This window comes from Orycteropus afer, unplaced genomic scaffold, assembly GCF_000298275.1.
Source record: "Orycteropus afer afer isolate SDZICR_OR568_19922 unplaced genomic scaffold, OryAfe1.0 scaffold00004, whole genome shotgun sequence".
Classification (NCBI taxonomy): domain Eukaryota; kingdom Metazoa; phylum Chordata; class Mammalia; order Tubulidentata; family Orycteropodidae; genus Orycteropus; species Orycteropus afer.
Genome location: NW_006921591.1, coordinates 19,754,458 through 19,781,051, shown reverse-complemented (window position 1 = coordinate 19,781,051; position 26,594 = coordinate 19,754,458). Strand labels below are relative to the sequence as shown.

The window sequence follows — 26,594 nt, the reverse complement described above, 5'->3', positions numbered from 1 at the left end:
GCCCAACCTTCCTTCCAAGGAGTGGCTGGTGGGTTTGAACCGCCAGCCGTCTGGTTAGCAGGCAAGTGTCTTAGCCACTGTGCTACCAGAGCTCCTTCCCCTAGTCCTTGGTAAACTACCTTTCATTGCTATGGATTGCTTATGGTATATATTTCATATGTTGAGGAGTAATCCATACCAAAGGCCATAGTCTTTGATCTTCATAAGAAAGTGCTTTGAATTTTCTTCACTTAAAGCACACAAAGTTGTTTTCACTTTCAGCCAGCAAGGTAGTGTCATTTGTGTATCTCAGGTTGTTAATGAGTCTTCCTCCAATCCTGATGCCACATTCTTCATATAGGACAGCTTCTTGGATTATTTCCTCAATATACAGATTGAATGCTCCTTAGAAGTGAGAACAGCTATCATATCTTGTACTTCGGTCATATTATCAGAAGGGACCAGTTCCTGGCAAAGGATGAAAAAAGAGAAGACCCTCAAGAAAATGAATTGATACTGGATGCAACAATGGGCTCAAGCATAACAATGATTGTGAGGATGGCACAAAATCAGTCAGTGTTTCATTCTGTTGTACCTAGCATTGCTACGAGTTGGAAGTGACCTGACGGCACCTAACAACAACAGATACTTCATATAAGTGGGATCATATAGTATATTTTTCTGTGTATCTGGTTTGTTTCCATTGGCATAATACTTTCAAAGTACATCCATGTTGTGGCATATATCAGAGCTTCATTTTTTTAATGACTGAGTAATACTCCATTGTGTGTACCTACCACATTTTTGATTATCTATTTATCTGTTAACACTTGGGTTGCTTGCACTTTTTGGTTGTGGTGAATAATGCTGCAGTGAACATTGTTGTGCAAGTATTTGTTTGGAGTCCTTGCTTTCAAGGCTTTGGGGTGTATATATAGCAGTAGGATTTTGGGATCATGTGTAATTCTATGGAAGGAAGATGGGGTAATCTATTTCCATAAAGATTTACCACCTTGAAAACCCAGTGGAGTCACCAGGAGTCAGAATTGATTCAATGGCAGTGGGTATAGTAATTCTATGTCTTAACAGCTTTAGAAACCACCAAACTGTTTTTCACTGCACTCTTTTACATTCCTAGCAGCAGTGGGTAGGAGTTCTAATTTCTCCACATCCTCTCCAACATTTGTTATCTTTCATTATTTGATAATAGTCATCCTAGTGGGTATGATGTGGCATCACATTTTTTTAGATGCATTTTATTAAACTATAATTTATATACAGTGAAATACACAAAACTAAAGTGACATGGTAAATGCATTTTTTTTTTTTTTTTTTTTTGCAGTGTTCCCTCCACTTGCCTCCCACCCCTGATAACCAACAAAGTTCCTTTCCATATATAAACCTTTCTTTTACTTTTTACAATAATGAACTAATTCTATATTTGTCCATCTGTGATTGACTTCTTTCACTCAGCATAATGTCCTCTGAGTTCATCCACATTATGTGGTGTTTTGCAGATTTTACATTATTCTTTAGGGTTGCATAGTATTCCTTTGTGTGCATGTACTACAGTTTGGTTATCCATTCTTCTGTTGATGTGCATGTAGGTTGGTTCCATCTTTTTGCTATTGTAAGTAGTGCTGCGATGAGCAGGGGTGTGCATATTTCTGCTCTTGTCCTAGTTCTCACTTCTTTAGAATATATACCTAGTAATGGGATTGCTGGGTCTAATGGTGTTTCTAATTCCAAGCTTTTTAAGGAATCACCATACTGTTTTCCACAGTGGCTGTATCATTTTACAGTCCAACCAGCAATGTATGAGAGTCCCAATCTCCCCACATCTTCATCAGCATCTGCCATTGTCTGTCGTGTTGAACTTTGCCATTAGTGCTGGGGCAAAATGGTATCTCATTGTTGTTTTGATTTGTCATCTCTCTGATGGCTAATGATCATGAGCATTTCTTCATGTATTTGCTGGCCACCTGAATATCCTCTTTGGTGAAGTGTCCATTCATGTCTTCTGCCCATTTTAAAATTGGATCATTAATCTTGTTGTTGAGGTGTTGGAGTTTTCTATAAATTTTAGAGATAAGTTCTTTGTCAGATCTGTAATTACTGACAATCATGAATTTGTTGCTGTCATTTTGTTATGTGCTTTTTTTGTGGTATTGATTTCTTTGTTTCATATAATTTTCTGTGCTGAGCTTGTTTTGTTTATGAATCATGTCATCACTTCCTATGTTGCTGTTGTTTAAATATTTGCTAAATATTTGTACTGGTCCTCTTTTTAATTTTGATGTGAATGTTTATCATTTTTCTTTGTGTTTACCCTGTGATTTAGAATTTCTCCCCAAGTTTAGAACAGTCTGTCCTATCTAGTAGTTAGTTGTCTTGACTTTCCTGCCATTAGAAGTTCTATAACTACACAGTTTTTCCCCTCTTTTTGGTTTGTTATTGTCTTCATTTGTCAATTGATGTCTCTGGTTCCCTATTTACAACCTTGTAGACTTCTTTACTTTGGATACTTCTACAGTTGGTTGGTTTCTGGGTTATGTCATCATGTGTGTTAATGGTCAGTTATTATTTCCTGTTGTTTACTTCTCTGTCCAAAGGACTCCCTTTATCATGCATCTCTTGTAAGGTTGGTCTGGTTTTAACAGATTTCCATGTATCTGGAAATGTCCTAATTTCACCCTCATATTTGAGGGACAGTTTTGCTGGGTATAATTCTTGGGTGGAAATTTTTCTCCTTCAGGGTTTTATATATACCATCCCATTGTCTTTTCACCTGCATGGTTTCTGCCAAGAAATCCGAGCTTAGTCTTATTGGTTGTCCCTTGTAGGTAACTTTACGTTTTTTCTGTGCTGCATTTAGGATCCTTTCTTTGTCTTTGGTTCTGGTGAGTTTGATGATGATATATCTTGGTGATTTTCTTTTGGTATCTATCCTGTTAGAGTTCATTGGACTTTTTGAATGGATATATTCTCATCTTTCATCATACCAGGAAAATTCTCTTCCAACAGATCTTCAACAATTTTTTCTGTGGTTTTATTTGTCTCTTCCTGTTCTGGAATTCTGATTACATGTAGGTTATTCCTTTTGATGGTATCCCACATGAACCTTGTTGTTGTTGTTGTTGTTAGGTGCCATCAAGTCAGACCTGACTCATAGTGACCCCTCCTTGGGTTTCCGAGGCAGTATCACTATGGAAGTAGATTGCCCAAACTTCTTTCCAAGGAGTAAGTGGTGGGTTTGAACCACTAGCCTTCTGATTAGCAGTCAAGTGCCTTAGGCACTGTGCTCCAGAGCTCCTACATGAACCTTAGGCTTTCTTCATTTTGTTTTGATCTTTTTTCTCATTGTTCCCTTTCCAAAGAAGTATTGAGGTATTTGTGTTCAATCCCACTAATTCTATCTTGCAATGATTCAATTCTACTCCTTTGCCCATTCAATGAGTTATCTATTTCTGAAAATTTAGTATTAATCTTCTGGATTTCTGTCTGTAGATTTTGTATCACTTCTAATTTTTCATTTATTTTGTCATTTTGTTCTTGTATTGTCTTTCGAAATTGTTTTAGGGTTTTCTTTGCATTTTCCTCAATTTTGTCAGTGTTTTCCTTGATCTGTCTCTCAATTCTTGAAGGTTCCTAAATATAATTCTTTTGAATTCTTTACCAGGGAGTTCCAATACTGTCTCTTCCTCAGGGATGTGTTTTGGGTCTGTATCCTGGTCCCTTGTTTCTCTGCTTTATCTTGCTTCTTTGTGTGGACTGTGATGCTCTGTTGTCTCTGAGGTATTGTGACGTTTTTGTGTTTATATTTAATTGGTGATTGCATGTTGGAGTGACTTGCCCACGAATTTCATTTTCTTTGTTTTGTTTGTATGTTATCTATGTAAGCAGGGTACTTTACTGTGTTCCTCTATTTGCTAGTTTGGCAGCACTTATACACTCACCACCTGTCTCCTTTCCTGTTGTCTGCCTCCCATATGTCCCTGATGTCATTGGCGAATGGAGCCTATTCTTAGGTCTCTGGAATCCAAATGAGAATGCTGTTGCTTTAAAATTCAAAATGGCTGTGCCCTTGGTCACTTTAAATATCCAAAATGGCCACCACTTGTAAACCTTCAAAATGGCTGCACCTTCGGTCACTTTAAATATCCAAAATGCCCACCACATGTAAACAATCAAAATGGCTGCACCCTCCAGACAGCAGAAAGTCTACAGTTCAGGTTGTGTCCCTCCTTGCTGTTTCCCTTCCTAGTCATAGGCCACCAGTGCAATTGTCCCTGTAGCCCTTGGTGACCAGGGCTGATATTTAGGTCAATTCTCAGGTCCCAACACCACTTGGAAATATTCAGGCTGTCGGTCCTGGCAGAGTAGCTGACAGCCCACTGTTCTGACCATCTCCATACTCACTGTTTTCGTTCAGGTTTTTCCACTAGTTAGTGCCTAATCCACTTCTGTATACTTCCTTTCAAAGCTCAGGGCTCCAACATTGTCTTCTGTATTTCTGTAAATTGGTTTCTCTTTTCTTTGTTGAAGAGGGTCTGTGGAGCTTGTCTGCCTATTCTGCCATCTTACCGGAAGTCCACATTGTGGTTTTGATTTGCATTTTCCTAATGACAAATTGAGAGCTCTGGTGGTGTAGTGCCTAAGGCATTTGACTGCTAACCAGAAGGCTGGTGGTTCAAGCCCATCAGCCACTCCTTAGAAGGAAGATTGGTCAATCTACTTCTTGTAGAGATACCACCTTGGAAACCGCAAGGAGGAGTTGCTATGAGTGAAAATTGACTCAAAGGCAGTGAGTTGTTGTTTTCTTTTTAAAATGACAAATAACATTGAGTATCTTTTCATGTGCTTTTTGTCCATTTGCATATCTTCCTTGGAGAAATGTCTATTCAAGTCCTTTTCCCATTTTTTAATTGGATTGTTTGTCATTTTGTTATAGGAGTTCATTTTTGTTGTAGTTCTTTATACATTCTAGATATTAAAGTCTTATCAGTTACATGACTTGCAAATGTTGTCTCCCATTCAGTGTGTTCCCTTTCTTGATAATATCCTTTGAGGCCCAAATGTTTGTGATTTTGAAGTCTAATTTATCTGTTCTTTGTGTGAGTATGTATGTATGATTTTGGCATTGTATCTAAGAATCCAACATAAGTTCAACATCATGAAGCTTTACCCCTGTTTTTTTTCCCTAAGAGTTTATGGGTTTATCTCTTAGATTTAGATCATTGATTCACTTTGAGTTACTTTTTACATATGGTGTGAAGTGGGTGAACAGTTTCATTCTTCTGCATGTGGAAATCCACTCGTTCCATACTATTTATTGAAAAGAGTGGAACAAATCCATGAAGGTGGAACAAAATCCAAAAACTCAATAGTGACCAGAATTACTGGTTGGATGGAGTCTGATGAGACCCCTAATACTTTGGGCCTGCGATACATTCTGGGCCTGGAATAAAACTCACTCCCAGGGGCTGGTTCTCAGCTCAATAGTTAACAAGATGTAAATGCAGAACACTTAACCCAGGTTGACTCACCCATATACTCTATGGAAATACATCCCTTGGGACAATAGACCACAGGGCAACAGAGGGGCAACATTCACATGGAGGAAATGCAGGACAAACAGGAGTGCCTAACTATGGGGGGGGGGTGTTACTGGACAGGGAGAGGAGGAGACTAGGTTAGGGTTGGGCATGGTAAATGGGGAGTGAAGCTAAATGTACTCATAATGTTGAATGTAAAACAAACTCTTAAATAAAAATTGTCAGGAAATTAAAGTTTTAGGATAACTATGCAAGTATACGATTGAGGAGATGCATCTGTTAGGTAAATAAGATGAAAAGACTGGTTTTATATACTGAAAGCTCATTTGGAAGCCAGGTGTGTGACATTAAGGCAGACAATCATTCAACTTAGGTTAAATTAAAAAAGAAGAAGAAAAGAGTATTCATATCCCATTAAATGGACTTGACACATTTGTCTAAAACCAATTAGCCATAGAAATGAGTTTATTTCTAGATTCTCAATTTTATTCCATTGATCTATATTTCTGTCCACATGCCAGTACCACTCTGTTCTGATTACTGTGACTTTGTAGTAAGTTTTGAAATCAAAAAGTCTCAGTCTTCCAATTTTGTCTATTTTCAAGTTTGTTTTGGCTATTTATGGTGCCTTGCAATTCCATGTAATTTGAGGATCGACTTCTATTCTGCAAAACATGCTGTTGGAATTTTGGTAAGGATTGCATTAAATCTGAAAATCACATTTTCTGTGGCACATCTTGATTCAGAGAACCAAGGTCATGAGGTATTAGGGATTTGACCCTTAAAAGAAGGGGAAAATTTAGGTGTGTAGAAGAGGGTCATAAAATAAAATGAGTATCAAGAAATTAAGAGGAAATACACTGTATCCCTTGAATATTAGAGCTAGAAGGGACCTTTGAAGCGACTAGACATCATGTGGAATAGTTTAGAAAATGTGAAATGTATAGTCCAGTGGCTAGTGCTCTGTCTTTGGAGTCAGACAGGTCTGGATTAATCTTCAACATGTTGATTAAACTCTCTGGATCTTAATTTCCTCATCTGTGAAATGGGACAATCATGAGTCTTTCTTTTAGGATTGTTGAGGTGGCTAAATAAAATACTGCACATAAGGAGCTTAGCAATATCCTGGTACATAGCCTGGCAACAAAGACATTTTGATTATTTATTACCGTATTTCCTTGATTCTAAGAACAACATTTCCTTTTTCTTTTTCCACATTTCACAAAAATGAAATTGGAACAGGCTTTACCATCATTTTCTATGGTGATTTGTTTTCCCTCCCAGATCATTGTTTCAAAACAAACCAAAAACCAAACTCACTGCCATCAAATCGATTCTGACTCATAACAACTGAAAGGGTGTAAATCTTTATGGAAGCAGACTGCCTCAACTTTCTTCTGCAGAATAGTTGGTGGGTTCATACCCCCAACCTTTTGGTTTTGCAGCCAAATACCTTAACCACTGCACCACCAGAACTCCTAGTTCATTGTTTAAAATGTAGTAAATGGAGTGTCTACAGACAAGGCTAGTGGGGTCAACATGCCTCATCCAGGGTCACATGGCAAGTAGAGGTGGTCATCTTGGGCATCATCTTCACTGATAGATAGTCTTAAAGGTAAGAAGGAAGAACAAGATCATTTTAACTCAGGGTGGGGATGGTGGGATGGGTACTCTATATTCTTACATGTCATAGAATGCTGCAAGAAAACTAATTGGTGTACACAATGGAGGCAGAAGCCCTCCAAAAAGAAGGAATGGAGAGATTTCTGGGTAATGTACTCTGCCCAGCAAATGACATCCACCGGGTAGGATATGACAAAGAGAATGGTAGGTTTTGGAAAGAAATTTAGACTTTATTCTTGATTCTCCCACTTACTGTGGGAGCTTGCCCTGAGTCAGGTAATCTTACTGAGTCTCTGTCTCTTGTTGTCAAGTGGGGCTTCTTGTATTTACTGCTATGTAATTGTTCTGAGATTGAGGTGAGTTAGAACACGAGCCATTTGCTACAAGGTAAGCACCCAAAGAAGTCCCTAGGTAGCACAAGCAGTCAACCACTCAGATGTTAATCTAAAAGATTAGATGTTTAAGTACACCCAGAGGCACCTTGGAAGAAAAGCCTGATGATCTACTTCCAAAAAATCAACCATTGGAAATGCTATGGAATACAGTTCTCTGACAATGTGGGGTTGCCATGAGTTGTAATTAACTCAACTTTTTTTTTTTTTTTTAAAAAAAAAAACATCCAAAGATGTTATACTTATTGTTCCCTAGAGGCATGCCTCTCCTTTCCCACTCACCTGCCTTTGCTTGCAATTACTTTATTATTCATTCTTCCCCTCAGCTGTAGAAATCCTGCTCAGTCTTCCATATCCATCTCACATTTTGTCTCCTTTTTCTTACCCCTTACTCCTCCCCACTAACTGGATGAGTATTATCTGCCTTTGGCTTTCATGTGTCATTCAGGAAAGTTTTCATATTCTACTGTATATTAGTGTTTTCCTGTACAGTTTGTTGTACCCCAGAAGATTGCCAACCTTTGAGGGCAGGAGAGTGTCTTACTTGTGCAAATTCTATAGTTCAGGCTTAGAATAACACTGCAAAGAATGTGAAATTATAGTTCTGTGTTTGCTGTGTACCAACTATGTCCCAAACAATATAGTAGTGGCCAGAGAGGTGCTCTCTGTGCCTTCACAAGACCCATTTTCCATGGCCCCACCTACACCTGGAAATGGTACTCATCAAGTAGAGAAGTATCCATGAGCTGTGGAGTAGTTCGGTAAGATGTGACCATGAGTGATGGTCTGGATGTCACTGTGCCTTATGAGAGTGGGGGTCATGAGGTCAGTCTGGCCACAGAGCTGGTGGCATTGAGGAAGGCATAGGGAGGAAGTTGTGGGCCCACTGTAGAGACCTGAGCTGGGAGAGGTGTGATGTGGTTGGGGAGGATGTGTGAGGGAAAGGGATGATAAGAAAGATTCGGCTACTGATGGAGGAGTATTGCTTGGTCATGATGCCTGGCTCAGGAGAAGCTGTGATCCCTGGCTTAGCACCCTGCTCTGATCTTCTAGTTGCTGCTACTCCTTGTGTTTGGGTTTGGAAACTGCTCTGCATGGGGCAATGGGTGCTGCTTCCTTGGCATGAGCTGAGGTTTCCCTGCAGAGCCTGGGGTCAGTGTTAATTGGGTCCTGGGGGCCTTGTAACCCCAGAGTAATGACCATTTGGACCTTGAGCCTCATGCCAAAGCAGTTTACATTCTTCATTGGGGCAGGCAAAGGACACTGGAAAAACCAGTTAGGGTGTGTGAGGCTCTACTTTATTTTGGTGTCAAGGGAGGGTTGGACTCTTGTTTCAGGAGCCCAGAAATGTATCTCAAAAATCTGTCTTTTTCAGAAAGCTTAGAAAGGTCAAGTAGGTCAGCAAGATCCTTTTATGAGTTACATCTTCTGAACAGGCAAGCAGGCAAGAGAAGAGTTTTTGCTTTGTGCCTTTTCCCTCTGATGGGAAAAATGCCCGTACATCACCTGGGCAGTACTTGGGGCTTGGTGTCATACAATGCTTGTGGGTCATGTAGGATAATTTTGTAAAAGCTGAGTGGGTCCCACCCTCCTGAGAAGGGAGGCTTGCCTGACTTTCTGGCTTAGTGGGAGCCATGGTGAGCTCCAAAGTGGTGAGAATGTAAAACCTCACGTCCTAGGAGCTAATCGCACACTATTGGGCACATATTGTTGCTCATTAAATATTTGGAAGGAATGATTTAGTTGCAAATTCTTTGCCCATTCCATTGTTCATTGGGGAAATATTAGTTTCCTATGGCTGCTGTAACAAATTACCACAACCTGTTGGCTTAAAAAAACAGAAATTCATTCCTCACAAGTCTGGAAGCCAGAAGAAGTCTGAAATCTGGCAGAACTGCCTTCCCTCCAGGAGAGTCTTGTTGTGCCTCTTCCAGCTTCTGGTGGCTCCAGGCATTCTTTGGCTTGTGGCTACATCACTCCAATCTCTGCCTCTATGGTCACATTGCTGCCTTCTCTTTTCTCGGTCTCCTTTGTGTGTCTCCTGTAAGGATATTTGTTATTGGATTTATGGCCTACTTGGATAATCTAGGATGATTTCTTCATCCTTAACTTACTTATACTTGCAAATATCTTTTTCCAAATAAGGTTATGTTCATGGGTTTTAGGGACTAGGATGGGGCCATATATATATTTTTGGAGGCTACCATTCAGGTCACTATAGGGAGTATTTTGTAATCAATTGATTTGTAGCTATATTAAAGCCATTTTTGCCATTTGGTTTCTGCCTGTACCTAGTTTGTCATTTGCATTTGAATTTTATACATACATGTACACACACACACACATATATATGTATAGTTTTATATAGCTAGATTTGTTTTATCCCATTGATTTTTACCTTTACAAAGGCCTTCCCTATTGAGTAATAAGTAGTTGTTTCATGTTAAAATAAAATGAAACCTTAAGAAATTGATTTTTGTAATCTCACAAGACAAAATGTATATGACATTTTGAATGTAAAACCATTTTGCTTTGGGAACTTTCACCCAAATCACAACAAAAAAAAAGATTATTTAATGCAGTGACAACTTATATTGACATCTACTGTGAGGTGTGAATCTAGACTTAAAAAATAATTAATCTATACATGTGTTAGAATTTCATAGACTTATGTACATACATAGGAGCCCTGGTGGTGCAGTGGTTAAGTGCTCGGCTGCTAACCAAAAAGTTGGTGGTTCAAACCAGCCAGTCACAAGAAAAATATGTGGCACTGTGCTTCTGTGACGATTATAGACTTGGAAACCCTATTAGGCAGTTCTTCCCTGTCACACAGGATTACTTACTATGAATTGGAATCAACTTCTTGGCAATGGGCTTGTGTGTGGGTGTGTGTATAATATATATACACACATATATATGGAGTCTGTAGGTAGCACAAATGGTAAAGTGCTTGGCTTCTAACTAAAAGGTTGACAGTTTGAACCCACCCATAGTGCCTAAGACATTTGCCTACTAACCAGAAGACTGGCGGTTCAAACCCACCAGACACTTCCCAGAAGGAAGGTTGGGCAATCTATTTCCATAGTGATGCAGCCTCGGAAACCCAAGGAAGGGTCGCTATGAGTTGGACCTTACTTGACGGCAGTGAGTTGGAGTTTGAGATAGCTACCTCAGAGGAAAGCCCTGGTGATCTGCTTATGAAACATCACTGCTATTGAAAACCCTATGGAACACAGTTCTACTGTCACATACATGGGGTCACCATGAGTTGGAATTGACTCGATAGCACTTGGGCTATAATACATACATATATACATACAAACACACACACATACATACATACAAAACCAAACACACCTAATGAATGCATGCAAAACCCAAGTGAATTTGAGTAACATCTGTAGTTTAGTTCATTGTTTTGTGTCAATGTGAATCTCCTGGTGTTGGTTGTATAAGACAGAGTTTTAAAATGTTAATCAAATTTTCTAATGCTAACTATTAAATAATTTAGTCTCTGTTATTTGTAAAATGTCCTTTATTAAGTTGTGATATATGCCAGGGTGTTTTAGAGTTGTATATAAACTTACTTATTTTGGGAAAAATCAGTGTTGACTTCATTCAGTATACAATCTTTCCATCTAGGGGTATCCTATTTATTCAGGCTATATTTTATTTTTCAATAAACTGTGTGGTTTTCTTCAGGTTATTCATAGATACTTTTAAGTTTCTTGTTGTTATTATAGATGGATCTTTTTCTGTTTGTATTCTTTAACCAGCTTGTGCTGGTTGTGTGTCACCAAATAGAATACACACACCCTTTCAAATGCATGAAATTCTTTTAACTGGAAAATGTTTTTCATTCTGCAATTAGAGACAATGTTTAACAGGCTTTTATTCATTCCTTTAAACCTACTCTCAAGAAAGGCATGGTCAGTTATTTGTTCCTTAATGTGAATTTAAGTAGCTGTGTTCTCCATCCAAAGGTTGGGGGGAGGTGTTTCTTTACAGGCATACCTCATTTTATTGTGCTTTGCTTTATTGCGCTCCACAGATATTGCTTTTTTTTTTTTTTTTTACAAATTCAAGGTTTGTGGCAACCCTGTGCCAAGCAAGTCTATTGGTACCATTTTTCCAACAGCATGTGGTCACTTAGTTTCTTTGTATCATATTTTGGTAATTCTTACAACATTTCAAACTTTTTCACAATGCTGTTGCATGCTAAATAAACACATAAACATAACTTTTATAAGCACTGGCAAACCAAGAAATTCATGTGACTTGCTTTATTGCGATATTCGCTTTATTGCTGTGGTCTGGAACTGAATCTGTAATATCTCCTAGGTATGCCTGTATAAAGAAATAAGAAGTTGTGTTCTGTGTAATTGTATTGCTGACTATATTTTGTTAGATTCTGTTTTTCTGAAAATTGTAGAGGCTGTTTCTCTTTCTCCTCCTGTCCTGTCTTTTTCTCTGTTCTCTTTAGTGCACTACGTGGTCTGTCATGGGCCTGATCAGGCTGAGTGTATAAACTGGGGGTGTCCAACTCAAAGAGTAGTCTGAACTGGCTGAGGCTTACTTCTCTGCATTGCTTCTCCAGGACCATGAGACCTGGACAGGTGTTGGGCATGTTGAGAAGGCCTTTAGGTGGGAAACCCCAAATCTGAGAATATTCAGAAATGGAAAATGTACCATTAATGCCCTCCAGGTCAATCTTATGAAATCCGACTCCTGGAGAACCGGAAGCTGGGAGACTTTCAAGATCTGAACACGAAATATGTCAAGGTGAGGCTGGTGGAACTGCTCTCCTTCCCATGTATGTTGGTTGGGCTCTGAGCATCTGGGCTTCTACAGGAGGCTGGGAGGTTCCGATTAGGTATCTGTTGTCATTGTTGTTATGTGCTGTCGAGTTGGACCTAACTCATAGTGACCCCTCCTTGGGTTTCTGAGGCAGTATCACTACGGAAGTAGATTGCCCCATCTTCCTTCCGAGGATTAGGTATCTAGAGCTGCTATAACAGAAATACCACAAGTAGGTGGGTTGAAGTAACAGAAGCTTACTTTCTCACAGTTCAGGAGGTTAGAAGTCTGAATTCAGGTTACTGGTTCCAGGGGAAGCTCTCTCTCTCTGTTGGCTCTGGGGGACAATCTTTGTTTCAGCTTATGTGGCCCCAGGGTTCCTCAGTTCCTTGGCATTCTTCACATGGCCTCTGTCTTCCACTATTTGTGTTCTCTTGTCCCTGTGTCTTTGCTGATCCTTATAACTCAGAAGCAATTAGGCTTAGAACACACCTACACTGAGATAGCTTCATTAACATAGCAAAGCCTATTTCCAAAGGCAATACATCCACAAGCATATGGGTTAGGATTCCAACACATATTTTGGGGGGAGAGTTTCACCCATAACAGTAATCATGGAAAAAATGGTAATCATTTATTATTACTGTTGCTGCTGTTATGAGTGCTGTTGGGGTTCTGAGGAAGATATAGTACATAGAGCTTGAGGGCTGGGGTAACCTGGGGAGGAGAAGCTTGCCCTGGCTGGGGGAAGAGGTGAGTCTCTCTTGGGCCCCCCTCATCTACCTCTCTGCCACCCCCCTTTACCAGAGCATCATCCGTGTGGTGTTCCATGACCGTCGGCTACAGTACACGGAACACCAGCAGTTGGAGGGCTGGCGCTGGAGCCGCCCAGGGGACCGCATCCTGGACATTGGTGAGTTACCTGGCCAGGTGGAACATGAGGTGCTCAAGGCACATGAGGGCTCTTTTTGGACACCGTCTGCACCCATGCCTGGCCAGGCCCTTTAGTACTCTACTAGCCTGTGTAGAGGCTGTAGAGAGCTTGCAGAGTGAATATACCACCTGGCTCTGCCTTATGGAGTCCCTTTTCAATGGAGTTGAAAGGCATGTGAAGTTCAAAGACCAGTTGTCAGGGGGTATCAGGGAAGCCTTTGCATAAGGAGCATGCCTTAAAAGATTTTGATAAGTGATGAAGAAAAGGTGGGCATCACAGATGGGAAATGAAAATGGAATTTTGGGATTCAGGTCCATAGTCCTTTATGCACAACCTTGGGATCAGATGGGTGTTGGAATTCAGAAGTTAGAATGATAATGGGAGTAGGGGGTTGCATATGCCCATAGAAGGAACCTGGTGGCATAATAGTTAAGAGCTTGGCTACTCACTGAAAGTTCAGTGGTTGGAACTTACCAGTGGCTGTGCAGGAGAAAAGACCTGGCAATTTGGTCCCATAGAGTCCAGCCTAGGTAGGAGAACCTATGGGGAAGTTCCACTCTATCCTTAGAGTCATTATGAGTCAGAATTGACTTGCTATGACACAACAACAACAACATACCAATGGCATTGCGTATCCAACAGGCAATCAAGCATAATCATATTTCTATAGAAGGAGAAATGACTGTTCCCACAAAATGGGATAAAGACCACAAACATCTTCATGTCACTCAAGTCAGGCTTTCTACCAAATGGGTTATATACACCTTTAGTTTTCAGAGCTTTTGGCATTTCAAATTGTGGTTAAAGAATTTGCACCTGTAATGAGAGTTCTTCCAAATTTTTTAGGAGTAGCTGACAATTCACTTTTGTATGTGTGTTTTGTGTGCACAGATATTCCACTGTCTGTTGGTATCTTGGACCCAAGGGCCAGCCCGGCACAGCTGAATGCAGTCGAGTTTTTGTGGGACCCCTCGAAGCGAACCTCTGCATTCATTCAGGTGAGTGGAAGGGGAGATGTTACCCTCTGTGGGAAGCCAGGGCTTTGGGGTTCATTTTGCATCTCCTCAAAACCAACCAATCTGGGCAGGGTCTTGATAGTCTTCTGTCTCTTATCCCAGGAAAGGAAACTGAAGGAGAGAGCCACAGAGAGAAAGTCTGAATGTTGCTTGGAACCACAGTGCTGGTTAGCTTCAAGGGCTGCAAAAAGGATGTAAAATGTTTTAGAATTAGAAATCGATACAGATTGTATTTATAGAATATATATGCTTTTAAAAATAGATGTTTGTTAGCACAAATAATTTGAGAATAAAAGTTTTTTTTCATAGTATTTTCTAGTCTGTAATAATCAAGACTGGTTTTGAGCACCAGATATGTATCTAGCCTATATAAATACAGAGATGGTAAAGGACATGGCTGTGGCATTGTGGTTCCAGATTGAGCTTAGTTCTCTCACTTACTCTGTATACTTTAGCCAGTTTCTTCACATCTTTGAATGTTTCCCCTCTGCAAATGGTGCTATTTCTATAGAACCTATCTTAGGAATTTGTTATGAAGACCTTATGAAGATAATGAATTAAAGCCATTAGTGCAGTACTTGATCCATAGTAATTAATTACTCAATAAAAGTTATCTATCATCGATGTTATTATAATAAAGGCATACCACGTGCCTTTTATGTGCTTAACAGAGATGTAGAAATCATTCTAGCTCTCTGGTCATGGTTCTAACCTTTTACTCATGCTTCTAGTCTGGCCAGATTAACCTGGACATAGGCCATAGAGAGAGATTAAGGGCTAAGTTGTGTCCCTACTCTGAGGTCTGTGAGAGTCACTGAGGGAGAGGTCTCAGGGCAAGAGACAATGGTGGGGCTCACGTGGTCAAGCAAGGCCTCTGAAGTAAAGGGACAAAGCTGGGAGGGTGTGTCCTTTGCAAGCAGGGAGACACGCCTTCAACCTGATGGAGTGGACAGAGTGGGAGAGTAGAGAGGCTGAGGCAGGTCTGCACCCTATAAGGCAGTGATGGAGACCTCCATTTGGAGAGGAACCCTCAGAGTCCAAACCCCACCCTTGCCCCACCTTGCTACCTGCCTGATGTCTCCCCTTCTAGGTACACTGCATCAGCACAGAATTTACGCCAAGGAAGCATGGGGGTGAGAAGGGTGTGCCCTTCCGAGTACAGATCGACACATTTAAACAGAATGAGAATGGGGAGTATACCGAGCACTTGCACTCTGCCAGCTGCCAGATCAAGGTGTTCAAGGTAGGACAGCCTCACCTCCTGCTCCTTCTGGCCAACGGTTGCATCTATTAAAGGTTCCTGCCTGCACTTACCCTCTTGCTGTTTGGACCTCGGTGTCTCTTTAGCACAGGGTTCTAGCTGGAAAATTGGATGAGGATGGGCTACAGGGCCATGGGCTGATGGCCTTGTCCCTTTGTAGGCATCCTTTTAGGTGTGGCATCTGCTCAGCCATCACCGGAAATATGGGAGGTCCCTTGGATGTCAGTGTTCAGCTCAACTTATAAGGATTTATGTATTAATTTTTTTTTTTCCTTCTCAAGTACCTTGTAGTTGTCCACAGGTGCTAACATCTAGAGTCCCCTTTAGAATCAAATAAAAGAGCTCCAGAAGGCTGGCGGTTCAAACCCACCAGTCACTCCTTGGAAGGAAGATGGGGCAATCTACTTCCGTAGTGATACTGCCTCGGAAACCCAAGGAGGGGTCGCTATGAGTCGGGTCCGACTCGTTGTTGTGCCAACAACAGTGGAGCTGTGGTTAAAGCATGGAGCTGCTAACAAAAAGGTCAATGATTCAAACCCACCAGCTGCATAGTGGGAGAAAGATGAGATAGTCTACTTCTGTAAAGATTTACACCCTTAGCAACCCTATGGGATGATCCTACTCTGTTCTGTAGGGTCACTATGAGTCAATTGACTTTATGGCAGTAGGTTTAGTTTTGGTTGGTAAGAATCAAATCAGGAGACTCCTCCTGGGGGCCTGCCCACATATCTTTATGTTTAGAGTTTGACATCATTTTTTCTCGGCAGTGGCTTCCTGCTGGGAAAAAGATATTTTCTCCTCTTTCCTTTTCTTGCCTCACCCCCTATAGTCACCCATCACTGTTTTTCATCTCATCAGTCTGGACTGACTGACTGTTTCCTGGAGATGGTAGCTGTGATCCAGCTCCTGGTCTAGTGTAGTAGCCTCAGGGAAAGGGAGGGCGGATTGTGGCAGGGCCATTCTCAGGCCTAAGGGCAGGGGATCATGGTAGGCCTGTAGCTCTGTTCCCAGCAGGCCAGACCTGCCTCACAGCCTGTGGAGAAAAGGATGTTGACCTGCCTGCTGGTGGGAGTTGCCTAAGTAACTAGTCCCCAGTACTTTCCCAACCTCCCCCTTGCTCACATTCAGGTAAATTTAGGGCCTCTGAATAAGTCCATCAGATGGAGCTAGACATCCAACAGTGAGTCTTTTCAGATGGAGCTTGTTAGAAAACCAGATCAGTGTGGACCTTCTAGAGGTAAGAGGATGTAGGAATGTCCACAGGTAAGACCATCGTTCTGACAACTGAATGGTTGGTATATCCTAACCACACTGGAAGGTAGAGGTGATCTACCTCCTTGTAACATCTTCCACAGAGCCTGGTAGACAGTAGATGCTCAGTAGTGATTTGTGGAACATTCCACTCACAGAAGAAATAGGACAACCAAGGGGATGTCCGTGGTGCCTGCACCATAGGAAGGCATGTAATCAGGTTGGCAGTTCTGTCCCAAGTGGCAGGAACTAGCTGCCTAAGAACTGTGAGCACAGGACTCTGAGCCCACAGGTGGGGTCTGTGGAGTGGAATGTATGACCAGTTAGTGATTTTGGCCAGGTGAGGGAGAAAGAATGGGTGGTAGTGGTTAGCTGCTGACAAGTCAGCCCCTGACTCATGAGGACTTATGCACAATGAGATTGGACCCTGTGGGCTGATTTTTTGGAAGTAGATCATCAGGCCTCTCTTCCTAGTCTGTCTCAGTCTGGAAACTGCTGAAACCTGTGCAGTATCATACAGCACACAAGCTTCTACTGATGAAAGGGTGGTGGCTGCACATTAAGGTCCAGTGGCTGGGAATCTAACCCAGTTCTCCCACATGGAAGACAGGAATACTGAATCACCAATGTCCCTGAAGTTGTGATAAGAGTGTGTTTTTGTATCACTTGCCAGAGCAGGGAGCACCTTCAAAAACCTGCTTTAGCATTAAAATCAACTTCGATAGGAAATTTCATGTCTCCTCTTTATTAGTTTCCTCTTGCTGTTGTGACAAATTACCAAAAATGTAGTGACTTAAAACAACACATATTTATTATGTTACAGTCTGGGAAGTCAGAAGCCCAAAATGAGCCCCACCAAGACAAAATCAAGGCATTGCTAGGACTGCTTCCTTCCAGAGGCTCCAATTCCTTGCCTTTTCCATCTCTTAGCAGCTGCCTGCACTTCTTGGCTCATGGCTCCTTTCTCCATCTTCCAGTCTTCCTCTGACTCTCATCTTTTGACCTCCCTCTTCTACATTCAAGAACCTTTGTTAGGCCTGCCTGGGTAATCCAGGTTAGTATCCCTATCTCAAGGTCAGGTGATTAGCAACTTTAATTCCATCTGTAGCCTTAATTCCCATTTTCTACATATCTTTTTTTAATTTTTTTTTTTAGGACTTTTTTTTAAATTGTGATTTGGGTGAAAATGTACAGAGCAAATTCACTTTCCATACAGCAGTTCACATACACTTTGTCTCATGACATTGACCACAATTCACCACAATGCAACAGCTCCCCTCCCACTTCCTCCCTACAGTTACCTCTTCCCTGTGTCCATCCCTCTATGCACTCCTGCCCCCTGAGCTGTCTCCCTGTGCATAAGCAGTCCTTCTTTCTCCCATAATTGTTCTCTCCAAGGAGCATATCTATACCAGACAAATATGCAACTCATATGCTTGTCTTTTGTTTGGCTGGAAGACACAGGTGTGGGTTCAATTCCAGACCTGAAGGGCAGCTAGGGACCATAGTCTCAGTGGTTCCACCAGGCTCTATCGGACCAGCAAACCTGGTCCCCCATTTTTTTTTTTTTAATGGTTTTGAGTTTTGTTCCACATTGTTCTCCCTCTCTTTGCAGCATCTCCTACGTAGATCCCCTTCCAAGTGGTTAACAGTGGTAGCTGGGCACCATCTAGTTCTTCTGGTCTCATAGTAGAATAGGCTGCAGATCAGATGGTGTACCAGTTGCTAGGACTAATTGTTTCCATGAATTTTGGTTTTCTTCATTCTTCTTTGCTCTGGACAAGGAGAGACCCATTGTTGCATCTAGATGGCAGTTTGCAAGCTTTTAAGATCCCAGTCACTAGTCACCAAAGTAGGAGGTAGAACAATGTTTTGTGTAGTATGTTATGCCAATTGAGCTTGATGTCCTGTGCGACTATGGTCCCGAGCCCACAGGTTCAACTACTTGGTCTCTCTGGGTAGCTGGCTGTGACCAAGCAGATTTTCCACATAATCTTAATGAATTCTTAGGTTTTGGAGATAAGGATGAAGCTATCTTTGGGATTATTACTGTGCCCACTACATCCACTAATGCAGTGGTTTTTCTAGCCTCTGCTTTTATTTGTCTAGTCTGGGATCTTGTGATTCTGATCCACTGTGACAAGCCTGCTACCATGCTGCCAGTGATCTTTTCTATCATGTTTCTCTTGTAACACCTCATTCCATTACAGACCCACATCCGTGGAACTAACCGTCATGGTCTACCCTCAGGCAGTGATTCAGTTCCTAATCTAGGTGTACCCTGGGGCATTGGCGACATGCTGGGCAATGGGAGACAGGAACAAGGTGTGATCTTTGCCCTCATGCAGTACCAGCCCTTCCCGTGGCCCATGCTAGCTCTCCTTTTTACACTTGAGTCAGAAGCTCAGGTGTGGGAGGGCACTGAGGGCTCTGCCCATCAGGCTCCCAAGCACACATCAGGCATTCTGGGAACTGGGCTGGAAGCTACCTGGTCTGAGGTACCTGTGGAAGGCCTTAGCTTCTCTTGCAGGGAAGTAGGGGCCCCAAGTCACTCAAAACTGGCTTCGTAGGATGCCTGAGGAGGTGTGCCCACCTTGTGTACTGTCCCTGTTCACAAAAGCAGTTAAGACAGGGTAAACAAGTGTGAGGCAGAGGCAAGTCAAACTCTCAGTCATTCCTCTCACCTCAGATCACCCCATTACTGGAAGTGCTTTGGAGCTCTATGTGGGGTATCTATGTCTCTGAGGTGTGAGAGGCCTGGAAGGACAGATAGTGCCCCTCTTGGACAGCCAGTTCTTGCAGGCTCACTGAGGCTTGTGTGTGTGCCCCATACATGCCTGGCCACCTTCTGGCATGATCCTGCTGTTTCCTGTGGCTTCTGGGCTGGAAGGAAAAGGCTTTCTTCTGGAGGTGAAGCAGGAATGATGGATTTGGCTGCCACACACTTGGGGCCCTGATGCCTTCCCCTAGACTCTCACTCTGGCCACTGGATCTATCATCCATTACCCATATGAGCCCTGCAAGCCTGTCTATATCTATGGTTGAGGGTGGGCATTACCCTGAGAGCTGTTTCTCCAAAAGCCCTTGAGCAGGAGTCTGAAGCTGTAGCATGAGGGAGGCACATGCCAGAATGAAAATCCTTAAAGTTTCCTATAATGTGAAGGTATAATAAAGCCATTGAGCTTGAGAACCAACTCTCCTGCATACACAATGAAACTGCTCAGTTCTAGGGGTATTTTGAGTCTAATGTCAGAACTTGCCGATGGGTTCATACATACATATTACTTCCTTTTCTTTTTTCTCATTGTGGTGAAATACATATAACAAATACATATAACAAACTGCTATTTTAACTCCTTTTGTACAATTCAATGACATTAATTACATTCACCATGTTTGCTACCATCATCAGTATCCATGTCCAAAGGACTCACATCATCTTTAATAGAAACTCAGTGCCTCTTATGCAATAACTCCCCATTTTCTCCTCCTCCTGTTCTTGGTAATCACTAATAAACTTTGGTCTCTATGCATTTGCCAATTCTAGACATTATATATAAGTGGTATCATACAATACTTGTCCTTTTGTGTCTGACATACCACTCAGCATTAAGTTTTTAAGTTTCATCTATGTCATAGCATGTATCAGGATTTCATATTTCTTTATTTCCAGATACTATTCTGTTGTATGTATGTACTGCATTTTGTTTATCCAGTCATCTGCTGATGCACACTTGAGTTGTTTCCACCTTTTGGAGATTGTGAATAGTGCTATCATGAACACTGGTGTACTTTACTCTTCAATCGGAATGATTGATTTTAGCCTCACTTTCCTAATCTATAAATGAGGGGAAGAGTAGTACCTGTGATGCCTGGTCACCCTTCATAGGTCCCTCAGGTTTGCTGGATGACCAGGACTGGCAGTGTCTGCCCTTCATGATATACTCATGGCAGGTCCATGTATGTGCTGGCCATGTCAGGATGAAGACACTACCCTGCATGTGCAGTGTAAGCTGGAGCATGGGAGAGTTCTAGAAGTTGGAGGTGTGGCAGCCTTCATCATATCTCCAGGATTTCATAGCCTGCAAGGGTAGACCAAAACAAAACCAGCTGCCCCTAGTAGTCCTTCATTACCTTGACTCTCCATCAGCCACCCAAGAATGCATTGGGATTTCCCATGGCTCCTGAAGGTTCAAGGAGTACTAGTGGCTCAGTGGTTAAGCATTCAGCTGCTAATCAAAAGGTTAGCAGTTCCAAACCAACAGCTGCTATGCAGGAAAAAGATGTGGCAGTTTGGAAACCCTATGAGGCAGTTCTACTCTGTGGTATAGGGTTGCTATGAGTTGGAATTGACTCAACGGCAGTGAGTATATGAGTATTAAAAATTCTTTTCTATAAGAAAGTAGCCATGGGAAAAGGGCTTTTCCGAGCATAATCCATGAGAAGCTGAGTGAACTGGACTCCATAGAGGCTCCTGAGTTCCCTTGGAGGAAGGAAGAATGTTCCAGGAACATGTATTTGAGGCTGGGAAGTGAGAGAGATGTTCTCTAGTCTGTGAGGTCCTACCTGGGTTTCTGGGGCTCTGGAGAGAGCTGAGAGTCTGCAGGCCTTGGAATCACCACTCAGCATTGGGTCTTCCTTCAGCAGCCTGTCTTTGCCCACTCTGGACTAATTGTACCCCTGTACTCTGCAATTGCAGCCAAAGGGAGCTGACCGGAAACAGAAAACTGACCGGGAGAAGATGGAGAAAAGAACTGCCCAGGAGAAAGAGAAATATCAGCCGTCCTATGAAACCACTATCCTCACAGAGGTGAGTGGCTTCTCTGTTGGAACAAAGCCTCCAGTGCCCTTCTTTCTGCAAGGAGCAATGTATTGCATTTGGTTGAGATTGTTGTAAAATTGCCCATCTTGGGTCAGTATTTCTCTTCTGAGCTTCAGTTAAACTGTGGTGTGTTCCATGTGTCTGGAGTTTGTGGTCATCTGATGAGCCCAGTGGCTGGGGAAGTGCTTCAGAAATCACTTCTGTCTCTTCACTGTATTCAAATGCACTTTTAAAGATTAGATTGATATTTGTTGTTTTTTTTTTTTTTTGAATAGGTACTATATTCACATGGTTCAAAATTGAAAAGGTACAAGATTATACACCAGAAAGCATCCCTCCCAGTGCTGTCTCCAGCCACTCAGTTTCTCTCTCCAGGGGCAGCCAGCATCTCTAGTTTCTCTGTGCCTACCCAACCTTTCTATACATATAGAACCAGTTGTTCTTTTATACCAATCTTGCACATAGACACATGTTCTGCAACTTGGCTTTCTCCATTTACTAGTATGACTTGAAGTCCATTCAGTTTATAAAATCCTATCAGTTCACAAAGAGTTCTCTAGTTCTTTATCCAGCTGTGCACCATTCATTGTGAGGATGGCTTGCAGATAGTGTTGCGGTGAATAACCTTGTGCATGTGAAATTCTGTGCATGGTTAAGAGTATACATATGATTTGATTCTAGAAGTGGAATCACTAGGTCAGAGGGTATGTACATTTTTTATTTTCTTATTTCAAAAGATGTTGGATTCTTCTCAAACCTGTCACCTATACCAACCATAATGGGTACTTCAGAGATATTCCATGTCACAAGCTCCTCTTCTTCCTCTCACAGGTCACAGCCAGAGCCTCTTCTTTTGCTAGGCCCTATTAGTTTTCAAACAAATTATTCCCAACTGTTGTTTTTCAATGAGACCAACAAACACATGTTGGTGTTTGTTCATTGAATGGCTTGACTTGCGCAGAAGGCCCTCCATAAATGTGTGGGTTAAGGCTGTGCTAATGGTCAGGCCTGAGCACAGAGTGTATTAAGAGAACAATAACTTTGTCCTTGCTGATGAAGCGTTCTGTGTGTGTGTGCATGCACGCATGTTGGTGTGTGTGATTGTTTGTGTGTGCATGCGTGCATGTGCAAACATAGGTAAGAATACTGTGTGAATACATATATACATATATACATACATATATGTGGTGTGCATATGTGTTTGAGTGTAATGAGCCACATGCAGAGGAGTATTTACAATAAGAATTATTTACAAAAGCTACTTTTAATTATAAAGATAGATAGATGTGTACTGTATATTTTACCTGACTCCAAGGATGACAGTGGTCAGAGAGAACAGGTGTGAGAAGAGCCCTCCTCCAACCTTGGCCACACTGTGAAGCCTCTAATTGCTGGGCAGGCAAAGGGGCACCAGGAGGCAAGGCCTGCATTTTCTGAGTTGGACATCAGACCAACTTCTGCCCATAGCTATTCCCCACACTTTCTTCTCCATGCCTTTGCCTGAACTGAGGGCTCTGCTTGGAATGCTTTCCACTCCCATCACCTTCCACCATGACTACTTTGCCATTTGTGGTTCAACTTTGCCCTCCCTCTCCTGTCCTCAGACACCCTGCTGACCTTCCCAGTATAAGTGAGGTCCTGGTGCACCTCACCCAATGCCCTGGTCACTATGCAGCGCAGTTGATGGAAATCCCTGCTTAGCCAGTGACCTTGTCCAGAGTCACGTGTCAAGTGATGGTATATGTGGCTCCCACGTCTATCAGCTCATCAATACCAACAAATTCCATCCCACACTTGCAGCAGAGTTAAATATTTACCAGCCCTGTGGTTGGATGGGTGATAGTAAATCTTCAGGAATGTTTTAAATTGGTGCTCTCCAAGGGGATGTCACTGCAGGGAAGGGGAGAAAGTATTCTCCACCCATAGACTTCATCCAATGGACAAAACCTGTGTGTCTTTTCTTTCTTTGGGAGACTCCCATATTTTTTTTTGTTTTGACTTTTGTACAAGAAGTTCCTAGAGAACAAGGATCACCTCTTACACATTTCTGTCTCCTTAGCTCTTAGCAGAATGCCCAAATTAAATAAGTGTGAGGTTGTGCTGCTTTTGGTGACTGTGAGATGCACCTCTTCTACCTGCCTGGGATCCTGTCAGCATCCTGAACACCATTACACAGCCCAGGTTCTATTTGCAAAAAGCACACTTTTTTTGTAGTACTTTTACTGAGTATATTTTGTTTGAAAGTTTTTTGTGATCCATGTTCTCTGTAATAAGTATTATACACGTTTGTCTGCACCAGGAAAACCTTCTTCTGCACAATTGGCCTGTTTTGTTTTGTTTTTTTCCTGTATTTTCTTATGGACCCAGGAATCATGTGGTTGATGATGATTGGGTTTGACTACAAGGAAGGTCAGAGAGATACATCTCACACTTGCTCTGGGGAGGACTAACTGAACATTAGGTCTCTTCTCTACTATATTTGGTTTCATCTGGGTGGCCTGAGTCCTCTCCGTCCCCATCCCTAAGCTCACTGTGGGCAATGGGTTGGTGTGGGTTGCATATTGAAGGTTCTGTGGCTTTTTTTCTTTTTTTTTTGACTTTGATGGATGCTTGCCTGGGAGGGCCAGAGGAGCACAGTCAGCCCTATACCTGGCCCTGGCCTCTTCGAGTCCCCATGCCCTCGAGTCATTGCTCCCTGTGCTCTCTCCTCAGTGCTCTCCGTGGCCTGATGTGGCCTACCAAGTGAACAGCGCCCCATCCCCAAACTACAATGGCTCTCCAAACAGCTTCTGCCTTGGCGAAGGGTATGTCTGACCTTTCTCCCTTTGTATCCCCTGGGATAATGATGGTGGCAAGTTCCTTTTCTGACCTTCTTTTCAGTATCTTCCTTCCTTTCTGTAGCTTGGCATTGATTTGTGTTTCAGGGGAGCTAACCGTTGTTGCAATAGCAACCATTCCTAGCTTTTTTTTTTCTAAATTTATTTTGTTGTTGTTGAAAGTATACACAGAAACATACACCATTTCAGCAGTTATTACATGTACCACTTAATAATATTGACATTCTTTAAGTTGTGCAGCCATTCTCACCCTTCTTTTCTAAGTTGTTTCTCCCCCATCAACATAAACTCACTGCCCCCTGAGGTGCCTATCTAATCTTTCAAGTTGATGTTATCAGTTTCATCCTATATAGATAGTTCTTAAAAGAGCATAATGCTCAAGACAGACATTTTTCACTAGTTAAGCTAAACTGTTGTTTGGTTTTAAGAAGACTTCATGAGATATTTTTGGTTTAGGGTTTAAAGATTATCTCAGAAGAGTTGTTTCAGGGATTCATCTACCCTTCATGGCTCCAGAAATTCCATGAGAATTTGAAATTCTGTCTTGCATTTTCTCCTTTTTGAACAGGATTCTTCTATGGAATCTTTAATCAAAATGTTCAGTAATGATAGCTGAGCACCATCCAGTTCTTATGAGATGTCAAGGCAAAGGAAGCAGTTCATGGAGGCAATTAACCATGTATTCCATATCCTCCTTTGCCTTACTCCTTCTTCCTCTGTTGCTCCATTTGTTGTGCTTTGGATGGGCATTGGAAGCTTTTAAGACTCCAGGCACTATGCAACAAACTAGGAGGTAGAAGCACTAAACATCTTATTTGACCACTTAACTGGGATATTCCATGAAACCATGACCCTAAACCTACAAACTAAGGAACCAAGTCCCATGTTGTACACAAGCAGACTTAGCTGCTACTCTTTTTTTTTTTTGTCATTGTTGTAAATATATCATCACACAACTTTTGCCAATTCAACTTTTTACATGTGTACAGCTTACTGAGAGCAATTACAATAATCAGCTGTGCAATCCTACCCTTAATCAACATGGTATTTCCATTACTGTTAACCTCCTCTTTTCCCCTCCCTCCTACCCCATCAACTATTAATAAAGTTTGTTTTCTATACATTTGCCTTTTTCTTGTCTTTTTATGTAAATGATATCATACAATATTTGTCCTTTTCTAATTGACTTATTTCACTCTCAGCATAATGTCTTCAAGCTGTATCCATACTGTAGCATATTATATAAAGACTTCATTTCTCCTACTAGCTGAGTAGTATTTCATTGTATGTATGTACCACAGTTTGTTTATACATTTATCTGTTGATGGGCATTTAGGTTATTTCTAACTTCTAGCTATTATGAACAGTGCTACAGTGAACATAGGTATACAAGTCTCTTTTTAAATATTTGCTTTTAAATCTCTTAGGTATATACCTATTACTAGGTTCTATTTTTCATTTTTTGATGAACTTCCACACTGTTTTCCACAACAGCTGTACCATTTGTTTCCCCACAAACAATGGATAAGGGTTCCAGTTTTCTCACATCCTTACTAACATTTGTTGTTTTCTGTTTTTTAAATTATTATTTTAGCCATCCTATCCACTGCCATCAAGTCAATTCCAACTCATAGTGACCCTTTTTTAAGACAAGATAGAACTACTCCACAGGGTTTCCAAGGCTGTCTTTATGGAAATAGATTGCCTCATTGGTAGCTGGTGGGTTCAAACCACTGACCTTTTGGTTAGCAGCCAAATGCTTTAACCACTAGTGATTACTCCTTGGGTTTTCAAGGCGGTATCAATATGAAAGTCAATTGCCAAATCTTCTTTCTGAGGAGTGGCTGGTGAATTTGAACTGCCAGCCTTCTGCTTAGCAGTCAAATGCCTTAGGCACTATACCACCAGAGCTCCTCTTAGACATCCTAATGCAACCATTGCCGTGGAGTCAGATCCAACTCATAGTGGCCCCTCCTTGGGTTTCCAGGGAGTATCACTACGGAAGTAGATTGCCCAGCCTTCCTTCCAGGGAGTGGCTGGTGGGTTTGAACCGCCAGCCTTCTGGTTAGCAGTCAAATGCCTTAGGCACTACGCCACCAGAGCTCCCTTTAGACATCCTAAAAG

At 41.8% G+C, this 26,594-nt stretch overlaps 1 protein-coding gene across 1 annotated transcript in view; it reads left to right on the top strand.

The window, feature by feature from the left end:
* The window catches only part of TFCP2L1 (transcription factor CP2 like 1), a 104,287-nt gene that overhangs the window by 57,495 nt on the left and 20,198 nt on the right, over positions 1-26,594 (top strand). The window contains exons 3-8 of the mRNA XM_007937874.1: positions 12,258-12,334; positions 13,157-13,262; positions 14,175-14,281; positions 15,390-15,542; positions 21,511-21,621; positions 24,346-24,437. Coding sequence (XP_007936065.1) covers positions 12,258-12,334; positions 13,157-13,262; positions 14,175-14,281; positions 15,390-15,542; positions 21,511-21,621; positions 24,346-24,437 — 646 coding nt within the window. The remainder of the gene's footprint in view (positions 1-12,257; positions 12,335-13,156; positions 13,263-14,174; positions 14,282-15,389; positions 15,543-21,510; positions 21,622-24,345; positions 24,438-26,594) is intronic.